Genomic DNA, 19,433 nt, shown 5'->3' on the forward strand with positions numbered 1-19,433 from the left:
TTCTTCATTTTTTAATAAGAATAAAATTTAAACAATTCACACTGCAACATTCTTACGTGGCACTTTGTGAATTTGAAATTTTCTTTAATGTTAAAATGATATGTTTAATAGATTTATTTTGTGTGTTTTCTTTAACTTTTTTCTCTTGGGAAACAAAACTTTTGTTCACAATTTTTTTCTGTTTGCATGTTATTTGGCATATTTGATAAATAATTAAAGAGATGAGTCTGGTGCAGGGGTGTTTTAAAATAAAAGACCAATCAGGTATCACCTAATTTTTCAAAATACATCTGCAAAAAAAAAAGTTGTTTTGATCATAAAAAGAATTTTCACAGTTGAAATCTTTTTCAATGCACAAGGAGTGACATTAGTATTTTCGAGGAATTTTCCGTTCAAGAATACCTCACAAATCAATTTTAAAAAACAACTGCGTAGTGCGTAACAAATATCATTGCCTATCTGAATAACAAAATATGTTCTGTCTCACTTCGTAACAAAAATCACAATTTGATAACAGCTTTTTGTAAACTTTATTTGCGAGGTTGTTTGCGTATATCATACGTCTTGTTTATTATTTATTTTCTCTTTTGAGAATTGTAGCTTGATATATATGTATACATTAACATTCCCATGTTTCCTGACTTAAAAAAAATAACAAACTTTTGCTTATTGTAATATATAATTGAGAAATAACATTGCATTAAATTTACAAGCATTACTGTAGTAATTTTTTTTTGTACCTATTGATGTCCTTTGTTATCATAACCAAATTGTAGAAGTAATCAGGTCAAGTAAACATGTATAATTGGAGTTTACTTCAGAAAGAAATATAAACAACTTGTCAAGGCGTTATTATACATCTAATAAAATAGTCTGAAATTTAGGATTTGTCTGGAAAAGTATGGAAAAGTATTGTGTGGAACTCCGATTACAAAATGATGAGGTAATCAACAATGTGTTGCTTGCGCGTAAATTTCATTGGCCTTCAGTTTAAACTTACTGCAACATTTAATCATGACTAACTTGAAAGCAGGCATGTTATGTCACAAAAACGTATTTTTACATTCAATTGCATAGAATTAACATTTTTAGGATCAAGGTGATATCGAAGGGGGTGGTGATGAGATATATCAAGCCGTAAAATATTTGCAGGTGTGTTTTTAAGTTCACCCTTTAAAAATACTTCAATGAGTTATATTATTTAGTTCATTTTTATTTTCTTGAATTTCATTATTATTATTTTATCCCTGTGCTTTATTATTATTAGAATGTTAACGCGAACGTGGTAAGCAGTCTCTAACAAGTAAAAGTTATTACGCTATTGCATACTTTTGAAATAATAATTTAAAGCCTTATACTCTCTGTGAATTACTTTAGCTGTGCCCTACGCCACCGAAGAAGAAGCAATATATATCTATTGCACAAACTTTGGTAAGTTGATCTCTTTACGTAAGTATAAACATGAAATATGGCATTGTGGTTGCTGAAAATTAATGTGGCTATTGTTAATAACCGTGCAACGTATTCCTGACTTGCGACTTATGCATGCTGTGATCAAATTTTGTAACCAAACATGCTTTAACTACGTTATCATTATAATAACTTATTTTTTAAACAAAATTGACTATCATTATTTTTTTTTATTATCTTTTTTAGCAAAAGCAGCAAGCTGATGATAATTCTGATGTGGGTAACGCTTGCTGACTTGAGTTGTTGTTTTTATTTCATACACCCAATCATATGACAATTCTCCGTTCCTTTGTTTTTAGATGGAAAATACTTTCATACTAATGCAAAAATGGTATTGTGGTATTTCTAGGATTTTTTAAGTAATATAACTTATTGTCTCGACATAACACACTCTTGTTTAACGTATGCTTAATTCTTATTGTAGATTTTCAAGAAATGGGAGAAAAAGAAAAAACAAAACAAATCGAAAACAATTAAGTGTCCTTTCTGTGGAATTGAGAAAACCAATCTGAAAACACATTGTATGCGGGAATGCTTTTAATTCACGATTGATCAACAGATAATTGTTTGTTGGTGTTTCTTATGATCTCTTAAATTGATAAAGTTCTTTGTGTTTTTATCGCAATGAATGTGAATATTATGCAATAGCCCATTTAAAAACGCCTGATGCTTGGTGAATTTCATTTTAATCAAGTGAGTCGGCTAACCGGTTCAGCTTTCCGCGTATAAACAGTTAACTTAGTTATTTGCTGTTATTTATTACGAAAGTTTACGCCAAGGTGTTTTCTTTCATAGGTCGCATTAAATTTGTCAGTGGGCAAGACGTGCATGAATTTAATCTTGGACAAAATGTAAAAGTAGTGGAATCCAATATAGAAAGTGATGAGGAATGCACCGAGATGCCGGCTAACATTAATTCTGGTAAAACTATGGAAGTTATAAATAACGTCACAACAATCGATACTGGTGGTGCAAGAAGTGATGTTCAATGTGAAGAAAAAAATGAAGGTGATGACCTAGATGAAGAAGATTATAGTGTAGAAGAAGCAGAGGATGACGAGTCATTAGCATTGGTCGTAACACCTTGGAAAAATTCCCCACTTTTTGATCAATTTTTACATTGGTTGACTAGTCCAGATGCGAGGGCAAAACCTCTGCGCCAAGCTCAACAGCATGTACGGCAAGTAATCATCATTCTAAGAGACAGCAGTAACGATACATATGAGTTAGCTTCTCTTTTCGACAGAAAGAAGATTCGTGATTATTGGCTTATTAATTTTGAAACAAAATGTAAATCGGGTACTGTTAAGAGTTACATCAGCTCTCTGCGAATGTTTTACCACTTCGTAATTGCTGAAGACCCTCCTGAATGCGAAAGCTATCAGGATAAATGTGAAGCTCTTGTAATTACTAACTAACTGGATCTCGGTTTATCGCAAAAAAGTCAAAAAATGTCAATGGGAAAGAGACATGGTGCAACTCACGCAATTGTTTACATCATCAGAAATTAAACAATTCGATAATTCGGAGCTGGTATCATACTGCAAATCAACTCTGAGAACTTTTCGGTGCCAAGAAAATCAGCCAACACTGCGGCAATTTACAAACGCGAGAGATTTTATCCTCATGAGCCTTTGTTTAGACAATGCATCACGGACAGGATCATTAGCCAATATGACTTTGAAGGAGTTTGAAAGAGCAGTGGAGAGTAATGCCTGCTACAGAATCAACGTGTTAGAGCATAAAACACTTTCGACGTCTGGCCCTGCGTGTATTGTAGCCACTGCTGAGCTTACGTATGTGAACATGCATAATAAACTGGAAGGCATGAATAATGAAACTGGTGACGATTATGTTTTTATCAGCTGGAGCGGAAGCAGGATGAGTTCATCCATGGTGACTGCTCAACTAAATTCTTTCTGGGGGAAAGCTGTTGGTCACACCCAGGAAAGGCCACGTGTTAGTGCCGCTCTTGTGAGAAAGTCGGCAGTCTCAAAAGTGCATGAAAATCATAAGGATAAGTGTAAGGACCTAGCAAATTTGATGTGCCACTCTGAAGAGACAGCTAAGAGAGTATATTACTTGCAAGAAAAAAGTAAAAGAGCTGTTGAAACAAGTTCTACTCTGAGAAATGTGTTGCGAGAACCTGACTCAAGCGAAAATTTAAGAGACAATATACTAAAGCACTTCGGTGAAGATATTGAAAAGAGAAAGATAACCCTCGCAATTGTCAAAGAGAAGAAAAACGGCTGTTCGGCATTTAAAGATATATTAGATCTGACGCTGAGAGATAAAATTCGATACATGATTTCACAGAAATCACAATATGATCAAGGTACTTACTTCACGTTAGTTCTCCCTGATGTTCTGTTTATTGTTTTAATATGATCATATTCCAAATGTTTATTTCAAGTTTTTAAATGGACCTTTTATCCAGTCTTGGTAGTAAACACATGTTTTTTTAATTTTCTTTATAGAACACGTACTATATATTTAGATAACACTGACATCGAGTCTGATGACGAAAATGATGAAATTACCAAGCTTGCGAAAGATGGTTACCCTGGCAAACGTAAAGACCGAGTTGTTTTTTCGGAACAGGACATTAAAGACATCTACATGCATTTTGGTGTTTTAATTAAAGCATCATCAGAAGAAAGGGTAAAAGTCAGTCGCTTTAAAAGAATATTAAAACAGGAAGTTCTGAAGCCCCTGTTAAAACGACATGGAGAACAGACACTCTTGTCTAAAGTTCGGACTGAGCGTAAAAAAATTCTATTAAAAAAGTGATTATAAACGCCCTTGGTTAGATGATGATGAGGGGTGATATTTAGGACGATGGTAGTCAATGTTTATTAAGTTTTTTAAGAATTACGCAGGTTATATATTAGGAGAGATCAGATAAGATGTGGTGTTAGTTAAAGAAAATATGCAAAGGCTATGGGGAAATATCTAATTTAAGTCTTTTCTAAAGACAATGCAGTCCAAATTGTGCCCATAACACTGTTATGACAAGTTTGCATAATTGTATTTTCAAATTCAGTTTAATATCTTGCTTCGGAAAAGCAATGAATGTAATTTTAACCCTTTCGAACATGGTAATTCACTGTTTCTTGAAAGCCAGGAATCAATCTGAATTTTCTAGTTTGGTAAAGGTAAGCAAACCAGATACGCGTAATTAAGATTAAAGATGATTATGTTTATAAAAAAGGTGTAGTTCATGTTTTAAAGGTTTACTTGACAGTTTATAGCTATCAACTTTGTGTTGTTTATTAACAGAAAAAAATGCGTTTTCCTATACCTCTCCCTAAATTTTAAGTTTTCTTCGCCTTTATTTCTGTGAGCTAAGGCGCGGTTCAATTATATGAAGAATACGAAAAAGTAAGGGAAATAAGTTTTAGGTCAGAAGTGAAATGTAAAGCAGGTACAAATTACTTTTACGGTTCTAAAGAATAAGAAACTGTTATTCGCATTGGGGAAAATATGAGGCGGACTGTTAACCTTCTTACTGTATTTTGGTAAAATATGTTTTTTCACAAGAAACACGAAACCACATGGAAATAATTTTAGATTTTCAAGGGTTAATAACCTAACTTAGCGTTTTTAAAATGTACAAATTACAAGTTTGGTTGCGCAAACTTGTAATGGCAACTTCTTAAACATTGGATCACGAGATCAAAAATTGATTTGCTTATAGAAATGTATATTTTATGATATCTACTCAACGTCGCAAAAGACCTACTTTAAGGAAAAAAACTTGCACAGTACCAATTTTGAGAATGATATTTCGCAATAGTTTGAATAAATTTTGGAGAGAAGAAACTTTCGCGGATTCAAAGAACTACACCTTTCGCGGAAATAAACTTTCGCACTTTGCGAATTTTTATGTAAAAACAAAAAGTTATAAGACATCACGTCATAATTATGGATAAGTAGTTTCTTGGGTCCCTTTCGTTAATACTTTCTTATGAAAAACTCCGGTTAACTCGAACATTCGTTAACTCGACTTTTTTGTCTGCCACGAGGCTAATTTTTTCGGATAACTCGAACTTTTCAATCGATAAAATGGAATCAAAGATGTAAGATTTAAATTTGTTAGTTTTTTATTAACTCCTGATGTAATATAGGTAGAAAATTCATTTTAAAAGGAACTTGCATGCCTCTTTTTATCGCCAAGATTACACCTTTTTCCGACAACTGCTGCTCCATCTCTTGAAAAAATATAATTTCATTTTAGACTGAAGTCGACTTAACGGGAGCTTGGTTTAACTTGAACATTTGTTAAGTCGAACTATTTTCATCAGTCCTTTTGGAGGTTCGAGTAAACAGGAGTTAACTGTATATTAATTTGAAAACGAAGTAATTATGGGTTTGGTCGTAACTCGTGCGACTACAAAGATAATTTACCTTAGACAAACCACCGAAGAAAAAAACGGAAAAGAACACTAGCAGGGACAACTCGTTTTTTTAAAAAAAATCGAAGAAGAAAAGATGATCATGGCATTATAGTTATGTGTGGAGAGATTGCTAAAAACAGGAAACAAAAAATGTATATAGCTTTTTTCATGGAAAAAATTTTCGCATATTTTAAACTTTCACTAATGTTAAAATGTTGGCCATAAGATATTAGCGGAAAAGAAAGTTATATTACGGCCAAAGTCTTTTTTTCTGCGAAAGTTTTTTTTTCCGCAAAAGTTTCTCCACACAAATATAGTAAAAAAACTCTAATGCGATTTAAAAGTCAATTGAGTAAGGCTCCTACTAAATGTATCTAGAACAGCAGCATTTGGACGCACTGGACCAAAGAGAAGTATACAAATTCAAGTTGTAATCACATATTTCTTTCCAAACGTGAAATGAAAATGTGTAAAAAATTTTTTTGCGTTGTGTATAGTTTGTACTTGCTAAGACATATCATCATCACAACTTCAGAAGACATAAGGTAACTCTTTTACCGCGTCCGTTCACTGAACTTTAAATACATCTGACACAAAATGACTGATTTAATTACCAAGGTTTACATGGAATCTAAAAACACACCCACGGAAAACCGCCTGGATAAAAAAGAAGACGATTTTTAGTTAGTACGATTTTCTAATAGGAAAGGATTTGTTTTTCACTTTCCAGTTTGATCTTTTCGCGCGTGAACGAATTTTCGCACAGTTATTAAAAGGTACGCAAAATTGGTAGCCCGTGAACTGCAATACACTTAAGGTATTTACGGGACTTTTAGTGCATGCAACCATAAACATGTTCGACTGTTACCTTCATTTCTAGCAACGTCACCCTTTCCTATTCATGACGCCCTTTGTTAAAAACTGGAGACCGGAAAACGAATAGAACAAGAAAACTCCAACATATTAACGTCGCTGAATTTCTTAACATGATAGTTCTCGCTGCGTTTGCAAATGAAACCAGCCTAGTTCTCAGAGCCCTTTAAATTTCAAAGGCGTTGCACTTCCTGAGATGCCTTATGACAAGTAAAATGCCCCGGAAGCGATTACGGTAACGAAAATGGGAAAAACCAGATTGATTATTCGTTATAATTAATGACCTGCACAAAGAAAAACGTGATGTTTGCTGCCGTACCTGTAAACAAAGAGAATATCATATCAATGGCATCATATGCACGTAGCACAGGCAAAAAAAAGGGAGTAAATAGCTCCCGAAAATAAAATCCCTGAAATTTTGTTTCTCTTCAAATTCTTTCTTAATGGCTAAATGCATTCGATTGCGACTTCTGACTGTTAACAAAGACGAGATTGTCAAGGGCAAACTAGTGAATTTGCAAAAAATGTCCTAGGGCAGCCGTATTTTTAGTAAGACTACAAATTAACTATGCTCCCGAAATTAAAAATCAGAAGTTTTTGTAGTTTTTGGTCATTACTTAAGGCCCAAAGTATAAAATGAAAAATTTTGGCAATAAATTTTGTTTATCTCGATGTTTTCTAACAGCACAAATCAAATAACTCGGATAAAAGTGCTGTATAGACTCCCATCATCGATAACAAGTGTTGCGACAAAACGCGTTTTAAGGCTCGGTTCGAAAAGTGTACCTGATATGTTACACTTATGAAAGACTTTCGGGCATCTAAAAAGTTGCGTTTTTCTAGATAGATATCGGAATTTGTAGGTGGAATTGGGTGGGATTAGTGTGTTTTAGACACACCGAAGAGACATTGTTCCTGGCCAAAAGGCACATTTCAGGGGGTTCGCAGTAGTGAAATAAATATGCTTGCTCCCGAAAATGAAAACTTTATGTCTATGAGATATAATTCCTTGGTTCCCAGTCAATCGTCTAAAATTTTGCTAGCAGAAGGAAGTACTTATTGGAGTACCTCTAAGTCATAATGAAATTCAAGTCATTTGCCCCAAAATATACCTAAAACTATAGCAGTTAGTTAGAACAATTTTTTCAATTTCGGGAGCCTATTACCTTAAACATGAATCTACAAATAAATAAATAAATAAATAAATAAATAAATAAATAAATAAATAAATAAATAAATAAATAAATAAATAAATAAATAAATAAATAAATAAATAAATAAATAAATAAATAAATAAATAAATAAATAACAATATTCATGTTCCCGAAATTGAATTCTAACGTTCCCGTTTTTCTAAATTGTTCCCTAAATTGAAATATATTATTTCAATATCGGGAACATGTTCCCGAAATTAAAATTTTTGTTCCCGTTGTTCCCTAAAATGAAATAATAGCATTTCAATTTCGGGAACATGTTCCCGATTCTGAAATTGATGTTCCTTTTTGTTCCCGAAATTGATTTTTTTTAAAAACAGGTTCCTTTGTTTTGTTCATCGGCTACATAAATTCAGAAACGCGTCCAAGCATGTACTGTATATGCAAAGAAGGAGAGCACTGTTGTTCTTGTTTCTACTTCCCTGTTTGTTTACTTTTGTTCTAGAGTGCAGGGAAGCTTTTACTTCCGTTTTTTTTAAGATAGATGTACTTATATTACATGGCTGGCTATAGCTGGCAAAGCTAAATAATTTTGCAGCTGATGTAACTGATCCTTTTTGAAAGCAGCGGTTGGCGGTAGCTTAGTCAAGAACATACTGGGCTTGTTCAGATTTCAGATGGATATAGCTAGCTATATATATAAAAAATTAAAACAAGTGTTGTGGTTTGCCAATCAGGAAGAACTAACAATTAGCCTGTAACACAGAAGTATATAGTTAGCTTATATACAGGATATAATTATACTGTATTTGGTAACTATCAGCTTAAGGCTAATCATCAGTTCTTCCTGACTGTTTGTGTGCTGGTTTCGATCTATAACGTTGTGATAAATCCATTATGAATTGAGGGGTAGTAAAAGAAACAGTACATTGATAACTTCGTAGTTAGCTATAGCATCAAAATAGTCCATTGCTTTTAGATTCACAAAATGGCATTTTACTTGAGATACAAATGGCTTTCATATTTTTCAGGCGTATTTCGGACTGTTTCAAAAAACTATATTTTTAAAAATGGCATCACATTTTGGATGCAAAATTCAAATAACGAATATTGTTTGATACTATATGTATATTCTTTTTAATAACTTGTGGTTAACTTATTTTTAACGTTAAAGCTTACTTCACGTGACAAAAAAGTTTTAAATTGAAGCAATATTTGTTTGATTTGATTTGATTGATCATTTCCAGCCTCTAATAACCGCTGATCATTCGCTAAAAATTCGAATGAAAGAATTCAAATCACTTGTTGAAAAACACGAAATCGAAGATATTCTCATTAAGTACGGTGAAGAGACACTTTTATCAAAAGTTAGAACGGAAAGAAAAAATTTCCTGCAAAGCAAAAAGAGAAAAACCGGCACTTTAAAAGATTAATACGTTAATGCTTGACTTTTTTGTAATATATTTTTTGTTTTCACACGCATCTGTTTATTTTAGGATCAGCGTTAATGTAAGAATTATTGACGCTACTTTTTGTTTATGTAATCTTTTTCCCCCAAGTTTTCATTTATTATTTTTTTAAAAAGCTGTAGAGAAAACTTCCCTTGTTCGAACCATTTTCGTTCTATTGTCGAGGATAGGATACGGACGTTTTTACTAACTGTGCTTGTGTATTACATTTTGAACGCTATTTCGTTATTAATTGGACGTAAAACTAAGATGTTTTCACGTTATGAAGAAAACGCAAGTTGATTCGTTTCCCAAGGTTTTTTTATTTTTTGCGAATTTTAGTTTGTGTTTAAATATGCATTCTTTCCAATTTCTTAAACAAAATGTGTTTATTTTAAAGAAATAAATATTTTATTTGCTTCAGTTCTTCTTTGTACTGTACGTATATTTTTCGAAATTTACTATTAAGCATGATTTTTTTTTATCAGGTTAGGTCGTAAAAGCAAATAAATTCAATATCGTTAACCATCTTAATAGTATAAACAAGAAAAAGAGCATCTTTTGTCTTACAGAAGGCTTATATCACTTCATTCTAGTAATAAACATAAATTGCATTACATTACTTTACGCGCTTCTTTACTTTCTTTATGCGTACTATAGGAGGTTTCATTTCCCTAGTTGCCGTCGTCTAAATTTCCGTCCTTTTTACGTAAGATCGATAATGACTGGTCCACTTCGGAATAAGAGCCCTGGTTAGGACAATAAATTTACAACAAGCGCTCAAGTCAAAGATTTCTTACAAAATATTTTTGTGACACCAGTTGTTATTAGTCTCTGCTCGAAAAGATCACGAGAACATTGAACTTTGGTAATTCGATAAAATGAATTTGATTTTAATTTTTAGGCACAATTTTTTAAAGCCTGGTCACGAGTGAAAATTATTGATGATAACCTTGTGAGGTCGATGTTCACGCACGAAAAACATTTTGTAGACCAGAACGGATAAACTAACAATGCGTCGCAAATATGCAATTTTAAGTTGTTGTGTGATAATCTAAACGGAAAATTTACCGATCTTGGTAAGAAAAAAGGTTGTTATGTTGTGAACGTTTTTTAAAATATGTGGGAGGACAGAACAATTTTTCCGTGTGTGCACATTTGCCCTTACAGTATCATGTCACAATTAATTCACACGTATGCAGTATTTATTCTTTTTTATCCAGCCATAAAGTTCAGGTCTCATGTCCCTGAGAAGATTCTCTCACTAAGTAACCCCCGTACTCCGCCCCATTGCTAGAGACCTCAATTCCGACCTTAACTAGCCCTGTATTGGACGAAATATAATATGCCACACCAATTTTTAGCGAAAATAAATTCATTTGATAAAAGTCTGGAAAAAGTAGGGGTTTTTTGTGTGTTAAAGTCTACAAATAGAAATGCACGAGATTTTTTCTAGAAGAGCTCTGCATTTTTACTCAGTCTAGCTATGAAACGTGAAAGCAAGGACAATGGTTTCTTACTAACATTTTTTGGCTAGTTGTCATGGTAACCCGTTTCTTCGAAAATTGGGCCTTTTGGACAACATTCAACGTTTGCTCTTGCCAAAAAGGAGAAGAAAGAGTGTCCTTGTCTTTCACAAAATCTTGCGTTAGTCGCGGGAAGGACTAAAATGCAGGGATTCAATTCATATTGAGGAGAATACTATTTTTCATTGAATTCTCAATTAAATTTTGTATCCTGAAAAAAATAGAAAAATATTTTCAAAATCTAAAATTTTCCAACGGGGTTTACTTTGTAATGAATTTTGATCATCTTCGTTTTCTTTTATCGGAAGATTGTTCAATTACAATAATAGTTTATCACACACTTAGGGTTTAACAAAGGAAATACAAAACCCAAGCTTGCTATTACGAAAAGTACAAAAGCTTTTTCTTTCTGCATTATCGGCACATACGCACACGCGCATCGTGGGCTACGCTAGCGAAGTAGACTTTCTTCGCGTTAATTTTCTGTGCTTCAGGGCACAAACCACACTTAAACAAAAACAATCAATTTGAATACCGCCGTCGGCCATTAAATATATCAGCTTAAGTTTAGGTGACAGGCCATCAAAATATTATGAAATATCAAACGCTTTTAACGGTGCGTTTCGAGCAGACATGTAGTGTAACAACCATGTTATACCAATGATGAACAATTTTTAATCGAAAATATAACAGCATCCGTTTCGCAAAGAACAATATCTTATTTTTCACAGCTTTTGTAACGTCTCCACCTCCATTAGTTACAACAGCCGTTAAAAAATGATCTTTTATTATCGGGGAATTTAGATTGCGTATTAGCGACTGCGACACAGGCCGTTTAACGGTTTACTAATCACCACGATAGTGCAGAATTCATTCTATAGACATACACGGTTTTTACTCAAAGAAGAGGTAGTCGCTAACATGCAACCTTTTAATTTTATATACCACATATAGTAAAGTAAATCTGGTGGCGATTCCGTGTACGGTTCTTGACTATCGATCATTTTTCTTCAGGCAGTAGTGGAACTCTGGGTCTAAGTTTGGAATGTTGTTACTTATCTCTTAAGACTTGGGCAGCAGCAGGACAACCAAGAATTTTATGTTTTTATTCTCAACATTCCACTGACAGTTACGACACCCCATCTTTCTGCCAATATGTACGCTCATTTTTGCAATAATGAAGTCACTCTAGATAGTTTTCTTGTTGTTTTTCAGTGGTATCTTTTTCCGTAGGATGTGTCAAGAGGAAATGTAGCGTTTTATTTAAAAATTCCTAAAAACACTTACCTATAAAACGAAAAAACAAGAAAACTATGTTCCGCGCCGTGTCTTAAAACGAGTAATAAATAGTTCCCGAAATTGAAAATTGAAAAGTTTGATTATCGCGATTTTGGACTTAAAAATACATAGTTTAATTTTGCTGCTTATCAACAGTTGACAACCCGGGCGTGCAATATTTATTACATCATCTTAAGCTGAAACAATTTCTTTGACAGTGTTATGGGAACGCGCATTCCAAAAACATCATGTTCCCGAAATTGAAAATACGGATTTTGTCTCGTTTTAGAGGTAAACGAGACACGCTTGACATGTATTACATATATAACACTAGCGAGGATGTCCAGGTAACCATTTTTGCTCATTGATGTCTCAACATCGTGTTGCAAAGGAAGATAAAGCTATAGATCGTGCTGTCACGAAAACGGTTTTCGGTGCTGTTTAAAAGAGCAACGAAGACTTGCCTTGTTATACTTGCAGAGGACATTCTGCTCTCCAAAAAAACTGTATTTTGTAGATAGATAAGTGATGTTGTTGATGAAATTAGGTGAATTAAATGCGTTTTAGTCAACATATCAAGGGCTTGCTCTCAGGGTCTATACCAGCGTTTGACGGGGGTTTGGTAGGCGAAATAAATACTGATGTTCCCGAAATTGTAAACAGTCCACGGATACCACAAAGACATAAAATCATTTTAAATATTAATTCACACAGAACAACAATTACGTTCTAATTCAAAATAACCCAACCAACCCGAGTTTTAATTGCCCAAGCTGTATTTACAGATAAAAATAGTTGTTCCCTTGATTTTAATTTCGGGAACGTAGTGTCCAATTCATGAATCTGCAAATAAATAAAATAAATAAATAAAATAAATAAAAAATAAAATAAATAAATAAAATAAATAAAAAATAAAATAAATAAATAAATAAATAAAATAAATAAATAAAATAAATAAAATAAATAAATAAATAAAATAAATAAAATAAATAAATAAATAAAATAAATAAATAAAATAAATAAAATAAATAAATAAAATAAATAAATAAATAAATAAATAAATAAATAAATAAATAAATAAATAAATAAATAAATAAATAAATAAATGACTAAATCTTACCTTGAGGTGTTAACGTTACATTTTCACTTTGCTCTTCAATAGGACTGTCACATGTATAATCATCATTACAAAGTGCTACTGAAGACTGAATTTTAGAATCTAGAATTTCAAAATAAAAAATATAAAAATAAAAAATTCAAAATAGAACTTTACATTAATGTAAATTAATGCACGTTTATAAAAAAACAGACAAAAAATCATTTCAGGCTCCTTTAGGGGAGATGGTGTAGTGGTATAGTGCACCTTAAATGCAGTATTTTCAGTCCATTTGGTGCTATCTACTGACCACTAACCAGCTTGTGTGGCAGGTAAGCAAGTTAGAGAAATGCTAGACGTATCTCTGGTGGTAATGTAACATAGGTACAGTCAGAGGAGAGGAAGAGCCAGCCGTTAGGAATCCCCAAATGACATTAAAACTACCCGTTACTTACTTACTTATGAGTTAGTGCAAAATAATACGAAAACAAAAAAAATTGTGTAATTAAAAACACCATACCATCACATGCATCCTGCTCAATGATCGTATCTGGAATTTCTGCTGGTATTTCGGTTTGGTTTTCCATAGAAACTGAATGACCTTCCACACTGACATCAGGTATCACAGGTAAATCAGTTTTGTTTCCAATTGCCCTACAAAAATGTTGCAACTGTAAGAGCGTATACACTAAAAACAAAATGTCAGGGACTTTCATATTTAATTTTATTAAAATATTATATCTTATTCATTTATTACATTCATCTGTTCACACGGATTTGATTTATGTGTTGATTTAGTTGGTTTTTTCATTGTATGTTTTTTGAATCTTTCTGAGCTGTAGGTCAGATTGATTCATAATGTAGGCATTGTGGAAAGTGCTGTTGGCACATTTTTTTTTTGTTTAGATGTTTTTTACTTGATTTACATCTCTTCTAAAGTTAAACTGCTGCACAATACTGTTCAAGTGATGCTTTTTCCAACAGTTTTTTTTTTATCATCCCCAAGCCTTTTTTGTAATAAATTATTTTGAATGAATATAAACTATCTTCTCTTGGAAAGAGATTTCTTTTTTGAATATATTATTGTTGTTGATATGCAAGCGGGAGCTCTCCTTCACTGCTTTTACAACTTTTCAACTTTCAGCTTGTGCAAAGCGAAATTGTGGAGCTTGTTTGCTACGCGAAGTATACCAAGAAAATTATTGAGATCTTTGAAATTGCGATAGAAAAAAAATTATATAAAATCAGCGTTTTTTTTTTACAAAAGGGTAGGTTATTTTTTTGTCTACTAGAACAAATAGGTTTGGACCGAACAGCTGTTGCAGCAGAAGAAAAGTGAGTTGCGAAGGTATCGATGATTTGAAAGTTATTTTTACATTTTTTCCTTGGTTTGATGTAGCTAGCTAACTAAATTACTTTTTAGTGCCTGTGGCCATCATGAAAAATTATTTTTGCTGTCATCCTTTAATCGAATCATTAGCTAGCTAGCTAGATAGCTACCTCTAGCTATACAGTCAGAGAAGAAAATTCAATTCATAATGATTAACAAAACTTTTTTTTTTAAATTTTATTATACATTATTTTAAATATTTCCTAAAACTCAAGCTGCTTCTTTTTTTTATTGCATCGTGGAAATAAATTTAAGTCAACCAATCCAAAACAACAGGGAAAAATACTTCTTCATCCTTTAAGGTATTTGCTCATTTGCGGTTAAAAACTTTTGTACTGTTGTTGCTACTTTTCACTGATATATGTTCTAAATCTGAACTATTTTATCAGTGCCTTTACCTGGAAGTTTTACTTTGTTCACCTACTTTTGCATGTTGTTAAATTCTTCAACACTCGAACCGCACAATACATTTTTCAAGAAGTGAGCTATGTACGACGTGTAAAGTCATGAATGAACAAGTGAACTTTTGTTCGATAATGGTGGTAACCGTTAATGTAATTATTGTTTTGGGGAGATTAAGTTTGGACATTTATTCAAAAATATTTAAAAAGATAAAAAAATTTAGGGCTTCATCGCTCTGTTTACACATCTAACCCTATGTTTTTGCATTGTGTTTCATGAGCTTACAATAATGTGCTATAGTTAAGTTATGATACGTAAAAACTACTCTTAAATGACCCTTTAAGGATGTGAAACCACACAATAGACCCTAACCAAATTTCGTGTTTTTTGTAACTTTTGTGTTCAGTATGGTAGATTAGTATACATGTGAGTTTTTCAATCTCATGAAATCTTTTTGTGGTGAGGTATTATTACTGTCAAATGTTGAATTTCTTGAGTTTTTTTATATTGTGGCAGGGGTTATTTTTAAAATTTCGAATTTTTGGAACAAAATAAATAAATAAATAACCTTGGGAAGAGTTATTTATTATGTTTTGCAATAATAAACATACTATACTTATTAATAAATTTATAAGAAGAATGGCACTTGCCGCCCATACTACTCAGTAAATAAACTAAAGGACAAATTTTCCTCCTCTAAAAGGAATTGTGAAAACGAAAGAAAACTTTGTCAGAGGAACATTGGATTGTAAACCTTAAAATACTTTTCAGCCAAAACCAGTCGATTTATTAATTTGTTTTTTATTAAGTCACAGTTAAAAGTTCTTGATGGGGATTGGTGATAAGGCAAATTGTTCCATCTTTTTGCTCCAGCCATATTTGTAAATATTTTAAGAAATTAAAACCTGTAACATTTATATAATGGCAATATATATATATATTTCTTATGATCATGTTCCTTATTATAAAAACACGTTTTTTTAGATTTAAAAGATTGGATTCAAAATCACATTTTTATATACAAAAAATGGAAGTTAATTTCAAATGTTTTGTATTGTTAGAATGCTTTCGGAAATGTTTAAAATTCACACAATTAAAATTTCCAAGAGATAGATTTTGATTTATTATTTTCTGCACCTGTTTTCGTCTGATTTGTTCTTGCGTTGTTTTACTGGCTACACAACTTCCGAATTAAAGCCTACTTTGTTCTCACTTATGAAACTTTACGGTAGTTTAAAAAGAAATGCAAGAAAATTCAGATTTTGGTTTTTTCTTATTTTTTAAAAAATTCAGACTCAGGTTGTTAGTTGTAAACACAGTTTTGTTCCTATTCATCGGAAAATATTTGGGTCCTATCCTTATGCAATTGTTCTTACAAAAAAAGCGCGTAGTCCTGTCACAAAATATACGAGAGCAGTTGATTTGAATTGCTCAAATAGTTCTTGCAATTTTCCCGAATGTGGATGGCTCCTGAAATTAAGTTTAGTGCGGCAAAATTGTATTTCGGCAAAATAAAAAGTACGTTCGAAAATCAGTATGCCGTTTTGCAAAACTGAGTGTCAAATGATCCTATGTTTTGTCCCATCATGACAGGGAGAGGGAGGGTGCTAACAGCTTCAAGGCCCATATCCCTGTGAACATTTCCGCCTCTGGTTCTTTGATGAACAAATTTTGTTTGCAACTTGCGAGAATTCTTCGCAACCTTTTTTTAATTTCTAGTTTAACATGGCTCTTAAAATGATTTTGATAAATTTCTATATTCTGTTAATGCTGTTATTCATTGTTTAGTATTTATTTATTTTTTTATTTAAAATATTCAGGTTCTAATTATTATGTGTTAAAAAGGGGTTTTGTTAGCATTTCTATTATTCTTCACTTACCATAACTGGTCGTTCAAACAATGGTAAATAGTTACTCTCTTTCCTTGTGGACCATCATTGAGTATATCCTGACTGGAACATGTGGTGACTCCTACTGCAACAGCAGAACTAGAGAATACAAAACCACCAAAATTATGAACATTCTAAAAGCAGGTTAAAGAGTTTTTGCACAAAGAAATAATATCATAAAAATATAAAAATAAGAATTAATTAAACATATGGTAATGCATTAAATAATAACACTAAGGCTTAATTTAATTTTTTAAGACAATTTTGGACTTTGTGTCTTTCTGCAAGAAGGGCGACTTACATAGGAAAGAAGTTAATCAAGAAGGGCCTTTATTTAAAGGGCAGGGCATTTATTCAAAGAAGTGACTTATTTTATTATTAGGAAAAGGTGGATTAGACAAAGGAAGTGAAACATAAAAGATAATATAAGATAACTGAATCCTTAATTGTTGAAGAAGGAAAGAGTTTGAACATCTGTAAAATTTTTAAAGAAAGAAAAAAACGCAAACCTTTTTTTGTTACCTTGAAGTACTCGGTTTTAAATGCTTTTTCCTTTTATGACCTTAGTAATTAGGAGAAAAATTAACTGATACTTATACTACAGTTGTAAACCGCTTGCATTTAAAAAAGTTGGGTTTTTTTGTTCTGGATAAATTAGCTATAGATAAAAACCTTAAATAGCAACATAAAATACATGCATGATTTTTTAGAAATCAACTTCATTTTTAACTTGTCATCTCTTTTTAACATATATATCCAAATTATTTCAGAATATCAGTAGCAAAATTAAGAATCGTTTTTTTCGTCCGAAACAGAAGCCAATTTTTTTTTCAGTTACATATAATGAAATTACAAAAAAACAAACCTGTTTCCTTGTAAAGTTATGAAGCAAACAGAATTACAATTAAAATTTGGGATCTCAGCTTTGGAAAAGATGACGCCAGGAAACATTAAATCTAAAGCAATAAAAGATTAATAAAGTTTTAATTTTTACTGGTATTTTAATAGAACGCAACTCTCAAAAAACAAACAGCAAGGCCTGTTTTATTAGCGTAAAAGTTTTCTAATTTCATCTGTTGAAATTAAAATAATAAAAATGAAAATGATATGCTGACATATGACACCTTACCAGCTCCTCCAGACAACTTTGAAAACACATGCGGGAATGTTTTGAGTGAAAGCTTTAAACAGTTTCGATGCTCCCACAGCAAATATACTAAAACATAAAATGGAAAAATATGCTTAGTTCTTTCTTAGTGAGTTTTAGCACACTTGTTAATTTTTTAAGATGTACACTAAAACAAATTTGTTAACTACATTCAGTGTGTAGAGCTATTCTATCGCCTACCTGCTTTGTTAACATATTTGAGTCAATGCAAATTATTTAAAATGTTTATTTAAAAAGAAAAAAAGAAGTCATGCTTCACCTGTCGGTAATAGAAATCCTTCAGTTTCGAAAAATATTGGATTTTTTTGTAAACAATAACACGTAATATTTTTTTCTGTGTACGTATAGATCTTCATAACTGTCATTTCATCTTTACTTGGAACGAGTTCTGAGAGTTCATTGGATGACAAATGTGGAAACGCTTTAGCAACATTTTCTCGAAGTTTGCGTCTAAAACAAAAGTTTGTTACGTTTGATTTGATAATTTTTGTCAAACTATGATAAGTACAACTAATGCTGTACGTTTTTAAATAACTTAAAGGAATTCTAGTTATTACTATTTAATAGGTGCAAAACATAAAAAGAGAAACATTACCTTTCTGATCCTCGTATTGTGGTGTTTGATCGAACTTTAAATGGTTTCCTGAACATATCATTGACAGTGATTGATTGTTTGTAATTTTTTTAGTTTCTAAGGTAAAAAACAATATAATCTTTAATTTTCGTTCAAGTTTTTTCCATTCAATTTTTAAGCAACCTACTTTTAAGTTTATATTTATAAGATTAATTGCTACGAAAAAAAAGTTTCTGTATTGAATAAGACATCTTGGATATAGTTTTAAAAACTCAAAGAGAACAAAAGAACACATGCTTTCCGCTTTTATATGATAATTATTTCTTAAAAATAAATATATTAACTATTAAAATAACTTTCGGTTGCAAAACATTCTGGTTAGATAAGTGACACAGACTTTATTTAAAAGGAGACATAATTAAGGTTATACATATATATGACGTGAAAGACAACAGAGGTAATGCAATTTTTTCATAGGTGAAAACATTTTGAGACCAATTTATTTTTAGTAGAAAGAAAGCTTACTGCTAGCTCAATGGTTTTTCACCTAGTCTACATAATTAAGGTGTCTGATAGAGCAAATTAACATTGTAATTAACATTGTAACACAAATTGGGAAACAGGGCTCAAAAAAAATAAGTAACTAAATGTAGTATACACATTTTTCTAATAAAAATGGCAGCATCACATTTTAACTATGTAAATTTATTTATAAATACATCCGTAAAAAAATTGTAAATTTAACAAATAGTTGCTAAGAGATAAATA

General features: G+C 31.9%; 1 protein-coding gene across 2 annotated transcripts in view; it reads right to left on the reverse strand.

Moving 5' to 3' along the window:
* LOC130629378 (eukaryotic translation initiation factor 2D-like) overlaps nucleotides 1-18,803 on the reverse strand; it is a 42,410-nt gene extending 23,607 nt beyond the window's left edge. For both annotated transcript variants that reach the window (XM_057442537.1, XM_057442536.1), the window contains exons 1-7: nucleotides 18,687-18,803; nucleotides 18,351-18,541; nucleotides 18,053-18,139; nucleotides 17,789-17,879; nucleotides 16,915-17,022; nucleotides 13,763-13,896; nucleotides 13,267-13,365 (exon numbers count right to left, since the gene is read on the reverse strand). In XM_057442537.1, coding sequence (XP_057298520.1) covers nucleotides 13,267-13,365; nucleotides 13,763-13,896; nucleotides 16,915-17,022; nucleotides 17,789-17,879; nucleotides 18,053-18,139; nucleotides 18,351-18,541; nucleotides 18,687-18,742 — 766 coding nt within the window. In that variant the 5' untranslated portion in view covers nucleotides 18,743-18,803. The remainder of the gene's footprint in view (nucleotides 1-13,266; nucleotides 13,366-13,762; nucleotides 13,897-16,914; nucleotides 17,023-17,788; nucleotides 17,880-18,052; nucleotides 18,140-18,350; nucleotides 18,542-18,686) is intronic.
* Nucleotides 18,804-19,433: the final 630 nt, after the last annotated feature.

Source organism: Hydractinia symbiolongicarpus, chromosome 2 (genome assembly GCF_029227915.1).
Source record: "Hydractinia symbiolongicarpus strain clone_291-10 chromosome 2, HSymV2.1, whole genome shotgun sequence".
In the NCBI taxonomy this organism is placed as follows: Eukaryota; Metazoa; Cnidaria; class Hydrozoa; order Anthoathecata; family Hydractiniidae; genus Hydractinia; species Hydractinia symbiolongicarpus.